The sequence below is a fragment of the Lissotriton vulgaris genome, chromosome 8 (assembly GCF_964263255.1).
Source record: "Lissotriton vulgaris chromosome 8, aLisVul1.2, whole genome shotgun sequence".
Classification (NCBI taxonomy): Eukaryota; Metazoa; Chordata; class Amphibia; order Caudata; family Salamandridae; genus Lissotriton; species Lissotriton vulgaris.
In genome coordinates, this window is record NC_141696.1 from 1,132,929,235 (window position 1) to 1,132,947,265 (window position 18,031).

Sequence of the window (18,031 nt, forward strand, 5' to 3'; positions counted from 1 at the left end):
ACAAAATATGGACGGCATAGGTGAAGTCGATGGGTGGGGTTGGAAGCAGAAGCCATACATCCCGATGGACGGAGAGGAGATACCAGGATGGACAATGCAAGAGCGTGAGGCTGTCTGCTCCTGGAGGTCATGAAGGGGGTAGAAGAGGAAAAATGTCTGATTGGCTGGGAGGGGATGTCCACACGGTTTCGAAACGACCTTAGGGCAAAGCCCTGGAGGAAGGCCCCACCACCACCTAGACGCCCCTGAACAGCCACCCGGGACTCAGACATGATATACTAAGAACCGACCAAAACGGAGAGAGTCACTGACAGAGACAAAACAAGCGAGGCTAGTTCTAGGGGCCTTCCTTTGGTCACTTTTTTTGTCTTTATGCATGGTCCTTTATTCCAAAACTGCTGCACTCGCCGCTGAGGCAATAGCATGGGGCAGTGGAATGTCATCACAGTGAACGTCTTTATAAGCTCCAACAAACAGCAGAGACTAAAAGCTGAGGCCACACTTCTTGCTTCAAATAATGGGTAGCTGGAAACAGATCGGCTGTGATACGGCTGGAAAGAACAGCCTGTGTAGAAAAAGAAATGAATACCTTTCGCTGCCAGCATAACAAGACTCCCACAGGAAATATTAGTCGCACATTTGGGAATAAAAACCATACACTGCTCTTCTTTCAGGCAGGCATGTTATGAAATGTGAAGGAGTAGTAATAGCAAACGCCTGACTTACCCCTTCACTTGGATTGTCGAGAGAGACGCTTATTTAACATAAAATACCACATGAACTCACTATGTTAAGGGCTAACCGACACGCAAAGCACCAATAGTGAAAACCCACACGTTTGTATTTCAGCCCACTCTCTTCGTCGCCGTGTATTACGTAATGGAGGCGTCATTAAGTACCACGGAAACCATACCAGAAAACTACTGAAATGTGAAGCCCCTTTATCTATAACATGGCGCTCATGCGAGAGAGAGAACTGCGTGAGTCCGCAATGTCTGCAGGAAGATCTCCACAAGTCTTGACCCATTCCAAGACATGTATCATGTGACAAAAAGTCTTCAACTCCACACACATTCATTTAGAATATTCAAGTATTTTCATTCTTTTTGCAGGCTTAAAAAAAAATCACAATTTCTGGATGTAATCTAACTGCTTACCAACACAATGTACCGCCACACAATATAAGAGATCAGAATTTGAGTCCTGAAAATAATGCACACAAGTACAGACCCTTCTGCACACAATTCATTAGATGAACTACCTTGGATATGTATGCAAATGCATGCTTTTGACCACATAAATAAACTTTTGCAATAGATGAGGGATAAGCTTCTCCTGCAGCACATCTTTTTGTAATAAAGGTGTACGACAAATCAAGATTTTGTAATATTAAGTTCAGTATCCGTTTTCTACAAATGTAGTGAGATGTGGAAACTGATAGGCCATAGAGTAAGGCCTGGTTACCAGAGATGACAGGAAGGGATAGTTACACCTCTCTTTACCGACAATTCTTCTGTCACCAAGTAACAGATATAAACAAAACGCCACTTTGCGCTCTTCAATATGGGTCATTCGAGCTACCTATTTTTCGAAAAAGCAAGCTCCACATTCCACTATCAAGCATAAACTAGGTATTTCTCTGCATCCTGGAATTCCCAGACAAAATGAAACCTATTTAGAAGCTTATGTAGTTAATGAAGGATTCAATCATTGCAGATGTTGGAAAGGTCAAAGGTACGAGGAGACCTCCGTACCTCACTTCACAATTGACAGGTGGACTGTAGTTGAGAATATTTAGGGCAACAGGATGTAAACACTCCTACTAATCGTGCTCAACTTGTGATATTTCACCTACGTTCACACAGCTATTTTAGTCGCTTCTTCCCTGGTGCATACCATATGGGATTTCACAATCTGGGAAAATGGAGTGTCAGCGCTTGACAGAGTTGATTGGGATATACTTGAACAAAGTTCAGAGAACCTAGCGTGACTGGGAGTTCTTGGCTTCATATCCGGACTTCCATTGTATTTATCTGATCTTGGACAATAAGCTCTTTATACTGGATTTCTGTTAAAGAAATGACAGTGGAAGAGCAATTCTGCATGTGAAAAGTAAACTGCACAAAGCTTCGCATGAATACCACAACCACATATTTTAAAATAGTAATCCTTTGCCACTTTCATTTTGTATTTCCAGTTATTGGACCAGTAAAGGAAGTAGATGCAAAAGCATTTAACTACCTTCCAAGGAACTACAAGTCGCTTCTCCATATTTAATCAACTATGACAAGCTAATGGTAAGTGTACACATACTTGGTCTGTACATTGCAAATATACAGTTTTTTTTTTAACATCAGAAGTCAGTCTTAGACGCAAATAGAAAATGAAATTCCAAGTATAGTGTGTCCAAATCGCAGATCACAATAATAGCAAAAAAAGTCAATTCAAAAGTCTTGTGTATTGTTAAATTGGGTTATAGTATGAAAACTAATAAGCGAAAGAGCACTTGGCAGAAAATGTAGACCTAAAGCTAGTAACGTTTTGTGTAAAATAAAATCTAACTGAATCAAAATGTCATAAAATCTTCAGGTGACCAACACAATTATAAACTGTTAATAGCTTATACCTGAAAATAAAACAAAAATCATTAGCTCTTGGGTGAAACTATTCAAAAAAAGGCACACCTGCAGCAGATTGGTGTTGACTTTCAATGTGAAGAAAACTGGATCCATAAATTGATTTCTTGTAGAGCGTTAACTTGGCAAAAACGTAGCAGATTTTTTGCTCATTTAGTTTTTCTAAATTTATGCCGATTTGTTTAGACAAATACACCGAAACAAAACACTTTTTGCTCAACCAGTACTTTCTGTAAGGCTATGATTTAGGAAAGGGGTGCGTTAGGTCCAGGCGTGTGGCAGAATGCATGGAAAGGGTTACATTTTTTGTGCAAACATTTTGACAAATCATACACATTTTTGAGCCAGAACTGCTTCTTCTCTCACTTGACGTCACTGGGGCATTTTCTAGGGATTCACAGGGTTTCAAAAGCTCTTTTGACAATGTTCATTACTTTGGCAACATGAGCTTTAATTTAGAAAAGTGTGAGTTTCTGGTGTACTTGTCTAAAAATTGCAGCCTTTTCAAAGGTGTTGATTTTCAAATTTTGGTTAGAGGAAGTGGATAGCTGGAAAGGACTAGAGACAAATCCAAAACAGGGTCGTGAACTTTTATGTTCCTGTTCAGATAGCGGCAGCCATCTGGACCCAAAGCAATGGAGAACAGGAGCAATGTTTTCTCACTGAAATTACATAGGTAGCAAGTGTGAAGGCGAAAAGGGGACATTTTAGCCTGGTCTTTCATAGTACAGAGGGTCAGAAGAATAAAGCAACCCTAGACCTGATGACCATGCCTCCTTCTTATCCGATAGACACTGTTTATAGCTGCAGCTAGTAAGTGGTTAGTCGCACCCCTGCTGAAGAGTGACTGAAACAAAAATGTCCCATGTAGCTAAGGGCACAATCAAGGCATGACACATTGTTCACAGGTGCAATACCACGCATGGCTATACATGAAACGTTCAGCAATACACCAAATGTCAAAAAAGTAAGTTGGGCCTCACCAGCAACACTATCCATCAGCATGGGAATAGACTTCACTGATTTCCCACCAAAACAGTCTTTAAAAGAAGAAGCCAAACAAAAAAAGGAGGACTTCATTTACTGTCATTCACCTGCACAAAAAGTAACATTCTTGGACTTCCCATCATCCAACTGAACAGGAAGTGACATCACAGGTTTTCTACCAAAACCGTCTTTAAAAGAAGAAGCAAAAAAAAGGGGACTTCATTTCCCATCGTTCATCTGCACAGGACGTGACATCATGTGTTCCCACCAAAAAGCCAACTTAGAGGATTTCCTTTCCCATCATCCATCTACACAGGACGTGACATCACAGGCTTACCACCAAAACTATCTTCTATAAGAGGTCAAGCAAGAGGACATATTTTCCCATTATCCATCTGCACAGGAAGTAACATCACTTTCCCAGTGAAATGGCGGACACAGTCAAGGGCATTGCCTGATTGGGCCTGCCAGGGCCAGAAATCCTGTTCCAGTAAATCTTACAAGGTTATATAAAATCATGTGCATCACCAAGGATACCATACTGTCAATCCCCACAATCACACCCAGATGTAGGTGACCCAGACACACACAGAACATTATCACAAATCACAGACCCAGCCTCGTACACATCGCACTAGCTACCACACACACCCGTAAATTACAGAACACTCATTCCAAATTATGCTCGCTCTGCAGTTCTCCAGACATGCAGATGGCAGACATGAAAGAAAATTGAAGAAAACAAGAACTCCAGAGGACCTCTTAATACTTAGGTCCTTCCGTGCAACATGCACACAGCATGATGTCAACCATAGAAAAGTACTATATCTACACAATAAATTAAGCTACCAACACAAGCAGAACACTCAATTAAGCACTGCATCAACCCCCTGACGCACTCACCTATTCTCCCCTTCACAGTAAAGTGCAATGCCGTCAACTTCTTCTTCAGTGAAAAATACAAAAGGTCTGACATCTGCAACGCCAAACCTGCTTCAATTCTTACACCCACCTCTCATTCCGTCATGGTCAGCCTTCAAAGCCCAAACTTTCCCAGATATCGCTGCCAGTTTGACTTACAACATGCTTTCTCTTTCCACAAACTCGATGTTTGTCTTCCTTTATTTTGAGATGCTTTTAGTATTACTGTCCAACCACAACCACCACAATCCTACACCGTCTTCCACCTGTAACTTCCTGCTCCTTTACAGACCTCCACCTATCAAGGCAACATTCCCAGACGCACTTCTAGATACAGTTTCAAACCTGATAACAATACACTCCAACCTATGCGTTCTGGGTGACCTTAACATTTGGTTTGATAAAACCAATATGACCCATCCAAAAATAATAATCACCGGCCTAGACGCATTAATCCTGCATCAGATTGCCCCCAATCCGACACACCGCTGGACATATCCTAGATGTCATTTTTGCTAATACTGAACTAGTTACCTTTCAAACTATAAATCCAGTCACATGGTCAGACCACCACTTGCTTGCTTTCCAACATAAAACAACACTAAGCGACTCACCTAAAACTACCTTACATCCATCCACCTATCGACCGTGGAACAAACTCAATTTGGAACACTTGGAAACACAACTAACATCCAGTGTAAATCTGGAAAGCATAAATTCTGTTCAGAATCTATATGAGTGGCTACAGGAAGCTTTTGACATCCTGATACCACTCAAAACCACACAACAGAATAAAAGAAAAAAAGCGCCTTGGAGAAACATAGAAATAAAAGACATAAAACAACAAATTAGAAAGCTGCAACGTACCTGGCTCAAAACAAACGCCAAACTTCACCTACAAAAAATTAACAGATTATAGAAGTCGGCTATCACAAAAGCTAAGAAAAGGTACTATTCAGACAGAATTCAAAACGCTAAATGTGCAAATAAAGAATTCTATAAAATACTCAATGAATTTCGAAAACCAAATTGCCTAGAAGGAACTCATCTTGTTACTCAAGATTTCACAGACAAACTGGCAAATCATTACAGGGACAAAGCAGAAACGTTGGACTCGTACTTAAAACAGAAACAAAGCACCAGCACTAACCCTTGTACAAAACAAATATCCAAGAATGCTCTAATCAAGCCTCACCGTTCCTTCCAACACATCTCACACAATGAATTTATGGACCTGGTCAAAGCAAGCAGGCCTGCCGGCAGCCATTCTGACCCCTGTCCGCCACAAACTTTCAAGACAATTCTTTTAACAACCTCTGCTGCCATTCCAGTAAGAAGAATCATCAACAATTCCTTAACTACTGGAATATTTCCAGAAGAACTCAAAGTCATACATACGTCCTTTAATGAAGAAAACAAATTTGAACCCGCTGAACCCCGACAACTACAGACCCATTACAAATGGACCTTTCCTGGGCAAACTGATAGAAAGAGCAGCGTTCGCCCAGATGTCACAATTTATTGAAGAGAATGACATACTTTCAGATTTCCAAACAGGATTCCATCCAGGAAGAGGCACTGAATCTGCCCTCCTTGCCATCTGGGATGACCTAAAGAATACAGTTGACCGCAACAGGGTTGCTGCGCTACTCCTCTTGGACCTCTCAGCTGCCTTTGACACGGTTGACCATGACACTCTGAAACAAAGACTTTATGAAGCCGGCATAGAGAGAACTGCTCTAGACTGGATCGCGTCCTACCTTCTTAACAGAACTAATGTCATCCACACCCCACCTTTCTCGTCCAAACCGTACTCCACAAAAGCAGGGGTCCCTCAAGGTTTTATCATCTCGCCCATGCTTTTCAACATCTACATGAAGTCTTTACCAGTACTGATCAATAAATTTCACCTCACGAGGTATAACTATGCAGATGACACGCAAATACTCCTTCAACTGGAATGCCCCAAAGACATTGGATAATCTCCAATTTCCAGCTGTCTCAGAGCCGTGGATCAGTGGATGACTTGGAGCCATCTCAAATTGAATGCTTCAAAAACTGAAATACTCACGTGTGGCGATTGGAAAACTTACAACCCGCTTGCCGCATGGCCTGATTAACTGGGATCACTGCCTAAAGTATCGAAGGAAGTAAGAAACCTCGGAATGACCATGGACTCCAAGCTGTCGATGAATGTCCAAGTGGATAAACTAGCAAGATCAAACTTTGCTACTATAAAAACGCTGCAACGAATTTCCCCTCATTTGGGTCCGAGCTACCATCTCCCTTGTTCTATCCAAACTCGATTACGCCAATAGCCTCTACCACGGATCACCTTTAACAACCATGAAAAGACTACAACGGATTCAGAACTCGGCTGCCAGACTACTCTTGCATATCAAACCACGAGACCACATTTCCCCTGCCTTGAAAGCCCTGCATTGGTTACCGGTTGACAGAAGATCCACGTTCATGGAATAGGACCACTCTTCATCAGGAACAAAATCACCAAACACATTCAACAAAGGAACCTCCGCTCTAAAGGAGCATCTCGCCTCAAAATCCCACCATACAAGAAAAAACCATGGTTGAAACATCCTTCTCTGTTCAAGAAGCCAAACTATGGAACTCTTTACCCCCCCAACATAAGATCCACCGACAACCAGCTTATCTTCAGAAAACTATTCAAGATCTGGCTCTTCCCCACATAAGCACCATACGGAAACAGAAATTTACAGCATATCCCTCTGTATATAAGCATTTGTTTTCACTATAGATATGTAACTATCTTTGTACATTACTTTATAAAACATGTAAAATAATTATGTTCTTAATGAGAAAAAAATAATAATAATAATAATATTCATCATTAACACCTTAGCAGCTATGGAACGTCCAGCTCCAGTGCTGGACGTTCCATTGCGCAGGTGCAGTTGGAACGTTCAACGGCAGCACTCCCGAGGTAGTGGTGCCGTCGGCCGCCGAACGTTCGAAGCACTTAGAGGGATAAATAAAAATCATCTTTGGTCTACATGTACATATTCCATTGTGCATCTATGTATCTTCCATGTACTTGGATCTGTGTGTCTGTTACTTTTCTCCTGAAAAAGCATATCCAATGCACTACCCTATTTCTCATCCTGTGCCTCTATCAATATATTTAATCTAAATATACTTACTTCCTTTATGTATCTATATACTTTCAATGTACTTATGGATCTATATATTTATCACTGTCTTCTAATTTAGCATTTCCAATGCACTAGCCTATTTCTCAGCCTATACTTCGCTCAATATATCTTCTAGCCCAACCTTCTGACTCATCTCAAACTTCTTTCTACTACTCCTTCTAATGCACTACCCTATCTCTCATCCTATACATCTATCAATATATCCACTACATCCACTCTCCCATGTATCCCAAACCCCATACCACTACTATGATCATCAAAATAACCGTTTCTAGACTCTCTCCTGCTGTACTCCTCCTTGCATCATCTGACACCTCTTTTTACTACACCGATCGACTAAAACAAACCTTTCTAAACTCTCCCCTCTGACTCCTTCCCTCCTAAACTCCCTTTTACTCATCCAAAAGCTTCTTCATACTGCTAAGACCAAAAAAAAAATCCTTCACTCTTTTATCCCTCCACTATCCTTTTCAATCAAAATTAACAGACTAACATGTTCACTTCTCAAATTCCTTAATCCATATTCAACTAAACTAATATACTGCCCAAATAACTGAATAACATATTTTAGTGGCGTGCTACTCGCCAGAAAAGCGCTTCAACACCCATCAGGGGTAACAAGTGCTATATGAATGCAAATCTTTCTTCCCCTTTTATCCCTCCGCTATCCTTCTCACTCCAAGTAACAGACTAATATCCACCACTGAAATTCTCATATTTCACCATATTAATTCACTGCTAATCCTTGATAGGCTTCCTGAATAGCGTGCGTCAAGCGATAAATAAATACAAACCTTTGTCCTCCTCTATCCTTCTGCTATCATTCCAAATCCAAATAACTGACTAACCTATCCACCACTTAAAATTTACTTGCATGTTACACTATACTAATTCAACACTTATCCTCTATGGGTCCCGGAGTAGCGTGCTATCCGCCGAAAAAGCGCTTTGACGCCTCGTCAGGGGTAGTAAGCGCTATATAAATGCAATTCCAATACAATAGAATACAATATCTCTTACCATCATCCTTCATTGAAGCTCTCTATGTGAACACTCTATTAGCCCTAAATAAACTGTCAGTGCCTCCAAGGCATCTTCCCAGAAGCTCTCATGCCAGGCCAGATCCTCCCACTCCTAAAGAAGCCTACACTAAATTGATGAGTTTGCCATCTAGCGGCCCTTCACTCACCTACCATTCCTCTGCAAGAGCACTGAAAAAACTGTCTATGTTTAACTCCAAGAACATATCAATGCTAACCAATTTCTGCATGACTACCATCCAGGCTTCAGATCACGCTGCAACACAGAGACAGCTATCTTACGCACAGTAGGAATAAGATTACCCTTGCCTACTTTTATTGCTAGACTTTGCCATAGTTGACAATCCCACCCTCATACACTTTGGAGTCTTAAACAATGTCCTTCCCTGGTTCCTCTCCTACCTTCCCAACCAACATTAGTTTGTTCACATGGGAACCACCTGATCACAAAATATCCCTATCACCTGTAGAGCCCCTCCCCCCAAGATTCCATACTCTATCCTGTCATCTTCAACCTTTCAACTGAGCTGCTTTGTGCTCTACTCACAGATAACAGCATAAAGATTCACCAATAGTATGCTGACACGCAACTACACTTGAAAGTTTCCTCTGCTTCAGACTTTCAGCAGCTCAAACACAGCTTGATCATACAGACTTAAATACCCAATGCATAGTTGAAGCTAAGCCCAACCAAGATGGAATTCCTGTTAGTTGTCAAGAAAAGCAACAAGATGTAGTAGAAACCTGGCTCAATGACATGAACCTTGATGGCTTTGAATACCAACTTTCATCAAATGCAAAGTCACTTGGATTTACAATAGACACCAACCTCACCTTCAATGAACACATTGCCAAAAACTGAAAGACAGAGATACCAGCTCTCTCTTCTAAGGAAAGTCTAATTATTCCTTAAAGAAAGCAACTTCCGAACTGCTTTTTACGCTCCTGTACTCATGCATCTGGATGGTGGTAATATGCTAATCCATGGCCATCCAGACTCCACACTGGCACCCCTCATGTGCTTTTTACATGCCTCAGCATGTTGCATCCAGGACCTGAAAACATATGATCACATCACTTCCATTATGAAGGAACTTAATTGACACCCTTGCCAATCCACATCATCTTCAAACACCAACTGCATCATTTACAAACCCATCAGTAACCTCACCACTGCTTATCCTCAAGACAAGTTCACCATCTCTTGTGGTTCTCGGCACACCAGCAGCCAGGGCACCATCAGCCTGCAGACTAAGAACCGTAGAAAGGAAAAAACAAGAATGCAGGCCTTCTCAATCTATGCACCTAAGGGTCTGAAAAAAACCTGCATCCATCAGCAATGCCCCAATACTGCTCCAATTTAAAAGAGAGTTCAAAACTCACCTCTTTAAAGAACACTACATCACAGTGCATTAACTACCCACAATGTATTGCTAGTTGACTTTATGCTTGTCTTTGACCACGTACCGCGCTTCGCTACCTTTTGGCAAGGTTTGTGCGATAGAAATACCAAACACATACATACATACAAACAAACTGGGGAAAGAACAATCGCTTGATTTACTAAGTTAAGTTACTCCAACATGTTTTTCTCCCACAAAGCAGGATAGCAGGAAGGGCCACTATCCGAAAATCATCTTTCAATAGTCCTTGTCAAGTTTTCGTAGAACAATGAATGCTTCTCCTTTAAAGGGCTTGAAGGTCCTCGACTGACTGATTAGTTCCAGGCAACAGTGACTTGGTGTTAATATTTCAGTTGTGCAGTTAAAAAGGGGTATTACATGGAGAGAAGAAAATCGAAATTTTACATTGAAAGCCTTTAGTAGTGAATCATCGGAACAAGTAACTGCTCGCATTTTTTTACACAACCGCATACACTTCCGCCAGTGTCAGCATGCATGATTTGATGAGAAAACACAAAGGTATGCAGCTGCAAAACACTAACTTTGGGATTGAAGAAGAGTGTAATCACAAAGGGAAATATACGACATTACGATATGCAAACTAGCGCTCGTGGAGGTAAACACATTTCTATATAATTTGTCAGGTATGTATTTTTAACATAAATACATTTGACTGTATTTTTAATGAATATTAGTATTAATAATTTAATTGTGATGGGCCCAGTAATTTATCTCAGTGAATCGATAGCAGTTTAATAACACAGCTGAAAGTGGATGTAATTTCTCTTCCCTGCTGTCGTGCCATGGTTTCAAGGTTTAAAGTACAAATCCTGATAAAGCAAACACAAGAAAACCTACTTTCTCCTTCTTCCTGCAGACTACATGTGGTAATTCAAGAGGTGCAATACCTCTAAGCTACGAGGTGAAGGTTTCTGGGAACCAGCTCGCATTACGTTTTGATGCATATGATTTGTAACTAGCAGTTAAACTATCAACACTAAGAAACATCACAGGAGCTATACAACATGTTCACATACAGTACTTTCATACTCTGTATGCAACCATCATTATTTCTTAATCATGAAACAAAATATGAGACCCACAATAGATTAACGAAGCTGGCATTTTACTTATGTAATACAGACTCCATTCTCCTGAGAATGATCAACGCGTTCATATTACACATATAATAGAGACGATGAAGCCATGGGAGACGTCATTTCTGTTTTTATTATTAACTCGTGGCCTGTTTGACAAATCACCACTAAACTTGATTCATTGCATTTTTGTTGCCCATTCCACAGACTGGTCGAGGGGTTCTAAAGTTGATAAGGAAAATCCGGATAGTGTGTATGTGAAATTCAAAAGTTAATATTTGCTATATATCACAGCAAACACTATTGAACAGATTCTAGCACATTTGATTGCTGCCATCAAGTCACCCTGAGCCATATACAGATGCCAGTCCTTCAACCTTAGAGGTGCCACCTACCACTACATGTTCAGATCTACCTTAAAACACGCCTCTTCCAACTTGAACTCCAAAACCACAAAGGATGAGCCCAGCTTTGCTGGCCTTCCAGCCCACCGAGCTCCAATTTTTAAAAGCTGCTACTCCCACTTCTCCTAAAAATGTATTAGTATAGAATATTCAGTGTGCAAATATATCATTTTAAAACTTAGAACCACCTTGTTTTCGTCTAAACCAGTGGTACTTAATCTTTTGACTTCTGTGGACCCCCACTTAATCATTACTGGAATACAAGGAACCCCACTGAATCCTTATCGGAATCTGGGCACTGCTACAGAGTCATTATTGGAATCTGTGGATCTCAGTGAAAGCACCTTCAATGATTTGAGAAGCAAGACAATACACATTTACATAAATAATCATTCATCAAATACATAAATTATGAAATATTTTAATTCACAACAAATATCAAATGAATTAAAAAAATATTTTAATAAGAAGGTTCTAAATGAAATTGAGGCCACCCATCAGCCACACTGTATTGTATTTTATGAACTCGCATTGCTCCCACAAATCAATCCGAGGATACCAACTTACTTTTTAGCCTCCAATTTCAAATTCCTTCACATTTACAGAACATTTTCAAGTATTTTATTTTACATTCTGCTTCTTTATTTATAGGTACTTTATTAATTTGTTCATATTATTTTATAAGCAGTTGTAGACGCCCTGAGTAGATGTTGTAGACCCCCTGGGGTCCCCAGATCACAAGTTAGAACCACTGGTCTATAACCATCACACACCTAGTCTGTTTGGTACCTTATCTTCCTGCATTTAAAAGTTTGCATGCTACAACAAACTTTGTCACAACTATGTTACACTTCAGTCCCAAAAGCAAAAATCTTATTTCTGAACCATGCTTAATGATATAATACACTGTTCTTGAAGAGGGCCAACATGGTGCATGGAACTTCAACAAGTGTAGGTAGTAAAATAAAATTGATTAGGAAATACGTCCTTAAAACAACCATACAGTACAACTCAATAAAACCAATACAGTGAATAAAATCCTGAACCTTATAAAACCAGACCGTATAATTTTATAATAAGATACAACATAATTATCCCCCAACCCGATATCCCTAATATTTAATGTAGGATAATAAATGTGCTTGGCCTACAGCTACGTCCTTATGCTATATCTTGATAGATTGTTTGTATTTTAAAGCTGAGCCAATTAGGTATTTAAAAACACTTATTTATCAGAAATCAGACATTGACTAGGTTGGAAGGCATAATGCCTTCCAACCTAGTCAATGTCTGATATCTGATAAATAAGTGTTTTAAATACCTAATTGGCTCAGCTTTAAAATACAAACAAACAATCTATCAAGATATAGCATAAGGACCACTTCTTTAGACTTCATAGACACTCCCCATTAAGGATTTGCTAGCTTTTAAACCACTGTTCATTAAAAAATACATAGGAATACACCACAGTCAAAATTTGAGCTTTTCTAATTGGTAATTCTGATCCGGAAGACTGAACATATATGGGAAAAGATCCACGTGCCCCAGGGATTTACATGTAAAGGTAATAGAAGACTTCTTTGCCAAGTAGTTGACATCAAGATTTGAGGAAATAATGGCTACTGACCCCTTCAACAGATATTTAGAGGGGAAGGAATTCCATTTTGATAAATTCCCCAAGTAAGTAAACAGCATTTTAAATTCATTAAACCTATTGAAATCTGCTCTAGCCCATTCCCTTTCACTAACGAGAACTCCTCCCAATACAACTTTGAAATTTTGGGAGGCTGATCCCTCTGAGCTAGTTAGTTTACAAACCTTGGGAAACGAATACCAGCCATAAGATACCAGGATGTTAAATTACATTCTCGACAGATCTCTTGGACCATTGAGCATTTTGGTAAACACAACAATCTTTTGATGGCCGCCCTTCCGAGGTGCTTTATCTGGTCCACTGCAACAATAAACTGAGTATTGTAGAACTGCATGTTGATAATTCTCGGATAGCTTGATTCTATCAGAAAATATATATTCCATCATGTGCCATCAGTTGATTTCGAGTGAAAACACATGTTTCTCCTTTAAAATACTCTTACACCTTTGAGAGTATGGTACCTACTACATCGATGTGCAAATAAATAACTAAATAAGTACAAAAGGAAAACCTCTTCAGTTTTATTTATATAATACCAGTATATATATCTATATCTATATCTATATCCAAAAGCAACCTTCTCAAAGAAAAGGCAGAGGCCAGCATATATATCCATATCTAACAAGAATGGCGATATAAGCCCGCGCCACTTTCAATGGCGGGCCGCAGCGGGGTTCGCCTAACCCCTAAACAATCCAACAGAACGCTGTCTTCAGTATATCAACGCGTTTCGCAGCCGCTTGTTCATGTGAACAAGCGGCTGCGAAACGCGTTGGGTGTTACTGCTGAAATAAAACTCACCAAGGAAGTAATTGGGCCTCAGCTTGTTGTCATTTTGATATACTGAAGACAGCGTTCTGTTGAATATATATATATTGGATCTATGTTCATCTACACCACATTTTTTTAATAAACATCTAAAACCTTGTGTTCGTCCTGACCACTGGTCTAAGCACAAGTTTCTTATACTATCTCTGTTTTCCAGTTCACATTAGCCTAAGTTGAAACAGGGTCTCCTTTCGACACTCAAGATATTTTTTAAGATATTAATAATCAGTGCACATCTCTGGGAGATTATGTGCTTGAACCACTATGTGCGCAATACATATCCATTAACTATACATATCAACAACTATTTTGCGTCTTACTGCCTATTTTGCTATTTTAAACTATTTCTTGAGAAATGTCAATAACGTTGTACATAGACTTTAAACTAGGACTACCAGCTAAACGTTGGGAGACAGCAGATAAAAGCTGCTGAACATTACAAGAGATCAGCTGCCTCATTTTTTACTACCTGAGGTATAAAACACAATAATAACTCATTCTAAGAGGGCCTTGTAAACTGAAGCAAATAAGGACTGTGCCTTAGTTGGGTTAATGCCCAGCACACGGGAAGGGTATAGGACAGGTTTCTAATAAATCATAAAAAATTACCCTTGTCATCCAGTAGCATATTTGCATCTGAACTTATTCTTTCATAACAAAAAAAGATCCAAACCAATATTTCAATCAGCAAATACACCCCTTATTTTGAATGTGTTTGGAATAGCAGGTGCCCAGAATGGGAAAACTACTACCCCACTTAACAGTTTTCGACTCTTAAAACTTTCTGAACTCTGGAGATGCCCCATAACAATTTATTGTGAGGGTATCAGTTTCTGTCCCATGAAGAAAAATACATGCTATTTCATAACCAACAGGCTTGCTCCTACCACCGGGAAAAATGTGTAAAGCAGCCTTGTTTCTAATTTTAACATAAAAATAATACTACAGATAATAATGATGACGTGGCCATAAGATTGTATTAACATCAACAAGCAGAAGACACCTGGCAAGAGCAAGACTGAACTCTTAAGTCACATCAAAAGTGTGACTTTTTAAGATATAAAACACATAACATCTTATAAAGATGATACTTTGATTGGCTAATGCATATTCTTTGGTGCGAATGCATATTCTTTGATGCTATCTTCGAAGACTCTATAGGTGGCTGCCTCCAGCATTTCATGTATACATCAATTTTTTTAATACAACGTGGCAGCATGTTTGCATTTCAAAAAGTAGGGGGAAATGAAGTTATTCCCCAGCATGGGAAAGAAGACTACATTTATAAAATATGTGGGGGCACTTAGTAGTTCTTTATTTTCATATTTCAGGCACACTCTGAGGACCGAACACCCCTGTAATAATTCAATGATATACATGGTCCCTTGTAATAAATTGTTCCATGCCACTAATGACACTACAATGCTTCAGTGAACAGCAAGCTATAAATTGCAGCAGTTGAAATGTAGTGCCTCATTACAATATCGGTAGTGGCGGTCCCACCGACAGACAGCCTTAGGTCCGACCGCCACATTATGATGCAGTAGGTCAGACCAAAGCAATTGGGGGTGAAGACCACCACCTCCGACAGGATCTACGATCCCGTCGGGCAGCAGCAGGAATTCTTATTGGGATAACGATGTCCTTTTATGACAACCTTTATTTACATGGTGGTCAGACTGCCATGTAAAGGCTGTTGGAAAGGGGCTTTGGGGACCCCAACCAGGGCCCCCGTCCCAGGTGAGCAACTGCAAAGTGTCCCCAGGGGCACATGTAGTGCCCCCACTCACATCCAAGTACCCTTTTCTTGGGCCGCAGCACAAGCCACAGTGTAAAGAAGCACTTTCTGACTACCACCACGGCCGTCATATCGTAACTGGGAGTTCGGACTGCCAACTGCCTGTCAGGCGGTTTCCTTACCTCTGCAACGGAGCATGGCGTTCTGACCGTCCGATATCATAACCATGCCCTTACTTCCCACAAAGAGATTGTGTGGAGAGGGACACACAAGCTTCATTTATTACCTGTGAAATGCAGGCTGTCTTAGGCAAGCATTAGCAAAGCCAGTAGGTATCGCCTACACAAGCTTTGCCAGTATGTTTTTTCAGTGTTTTACATCCGAGTGGCTGCTGTTCAGCAAGGCTAAAAGTTAGTACGGTAAAGAAGAGTGGAGTGTCGTATAGTGGAGTATAGTGGAGTTTTATGGAGTGGCGTACAGCAGAGTGCCATGGAAAGGAGTGAAATGTCATTGAGTAACACACAGTTTTTCGGATGGAGTAGAGTGTCGTAGAGTGGAAGGGTGTGGAGTTGAGTGGCACGGAGTTGAGTGGCACAGAGTGGAGTACAGTATCAGAGTGGAGTAATGAAATGAAATGAAATGAAATAGACTTATATAGCGCACGACTTTACCCTGGGGCATCTCAGCGCTTGCTTAGGGAACCCGTCCTGGTATTCCCCTGTGAGATACCCTGGCAGGGTATCCACAAGGTGAAAGCCAGGCATCCCACCGTGAGGGGCCGTTGTGGAGATTAAGCAAGCTATTGCCCAGAGTCTGCAGAGTGTGAACCCGTGAGTCGAGAAGGCACCGGAGCGAGAATTAACGAGTCCGTGGAATTTGTGAAGTGGGAAAGAGTGGAGTGGCATGGAGGGTGTTGCGTAGAGAAGAGTGGCATGGAGTGTCAAACAAGTGCACACTGTCATAAGAAAAAATTATGGTATTGTACATGTTCTTAGTTACATAAAAGTGATTCTGCCACACCTTTTGCATGTTCCAATATATTATCACTGATTCCCTTTACTTTCTTGTAAGGGAAAAATACGACTGGATAACATTCAGGACCCTGGGGGGATAGGACATATTTCTTGCCCATGTGAACTAAGTCGGGACCTTTCAGCACATGGACAATTTGTTTATTTCGGAGTAACGCTGCCGTGGCAAACGGGATGTAGCGAGTCGGCAGTCTGGACTCTGAAGCTAGTCCCCAGTACCTCCTGGCTTTTACTGAAACCGGAAGTGAAAGCGAGCCTGCGCATCAGCCATTTTAAGCACAGGGTTGGTATTCCCGTGGCCCCTGGCCCTATTGCCGGATGTAAACACTATCCTCTGCTCGAACACACACCATTCTCAGGAATATGAGGCCATGTACATTCCTGCGAAGACGCGCAGAGATTTAATTAGAAGGAAAAGCGCGTTGCAGGTCTCTGCCATGGTAAAACGAAAACAGCCATTTTGTAGATGTGTCCTTGTTCTGGGATTAACCAAAAATAGCTGAGGGCCTCAACCACCTTCCCTGCCCCCACACTTGTAATCCGGGGACAGTGCAGGCTGCCCCTCCCGCCAGCTGCCTCCGTCTCCCTGCCTCCCGGGGGCTCACCTTGGGCTCGGGGATGATGAGCACCTCGCTGTTCTCCTCCTTTGGCGGGTCTTTCTGGCCGAGAGCCGAGTTGAAGGACACTTTCACCATGTCTGCAGCTGAGGACGGAGCGCTGTCAGGTCCGCGGGGGCTCGGGGTTGTGTTGTTTCTGTAGCTGGCCTCGGCTGAGCAACAGAGCAAGAGCTGGAAATGCCAGTTCTGCGAAAAGTGGGCGGGCCCCGGGAGGAGGCGCTGGAGCAGCTGAAACAGCGTCCGCAGCAGCAGTCGCCTATGGCTGCTTGTGTAATGTTTACCAGAACGCTGATTTTTTTTGTACTTCTATTTTTATGTTGCATTTTCGGTAGTTTTACATTTCCATTTAAGAGGTGAAGAATTTACACATTACAGACCGGAACGGCGTTATAAATTGTGGTGCAGGTGAAGTGGCACCAGGAAGTCTGTGTGATCATAGCCGACCGGTTCTTGTTCGGATTGCGCCCTGGGCGAAAGAAAGTTA

At 41.2% G+C, this 18,031-nt stretch overlaps 1 protein-coding gene across 1 annotated transcript in view; it reads right to left on the bottom strand.

Annotated features, from left to right (window-relative positions):
• Positions 1–17,792, bottom strand: part of ITM2B (integral membrane protein 2B) — a 142,909-nt gene extending 125,117 nt beyond the window's left edge. Inside the window, exon 1 of the mRNA XM_086934988.1 lies at positions 17,536–17,792. Coding sequence (XP_086791114.1) covers positions 17,536–17,625 — 90 coding nt within the window. The 5' untranslated portion in view covers positions 17,626–17,792. The remainder of the gene's footprint in view (positions 1–17,535) is intronic.
• Positions 17,793–18,031: the final 239 nt, after the last annotated feature.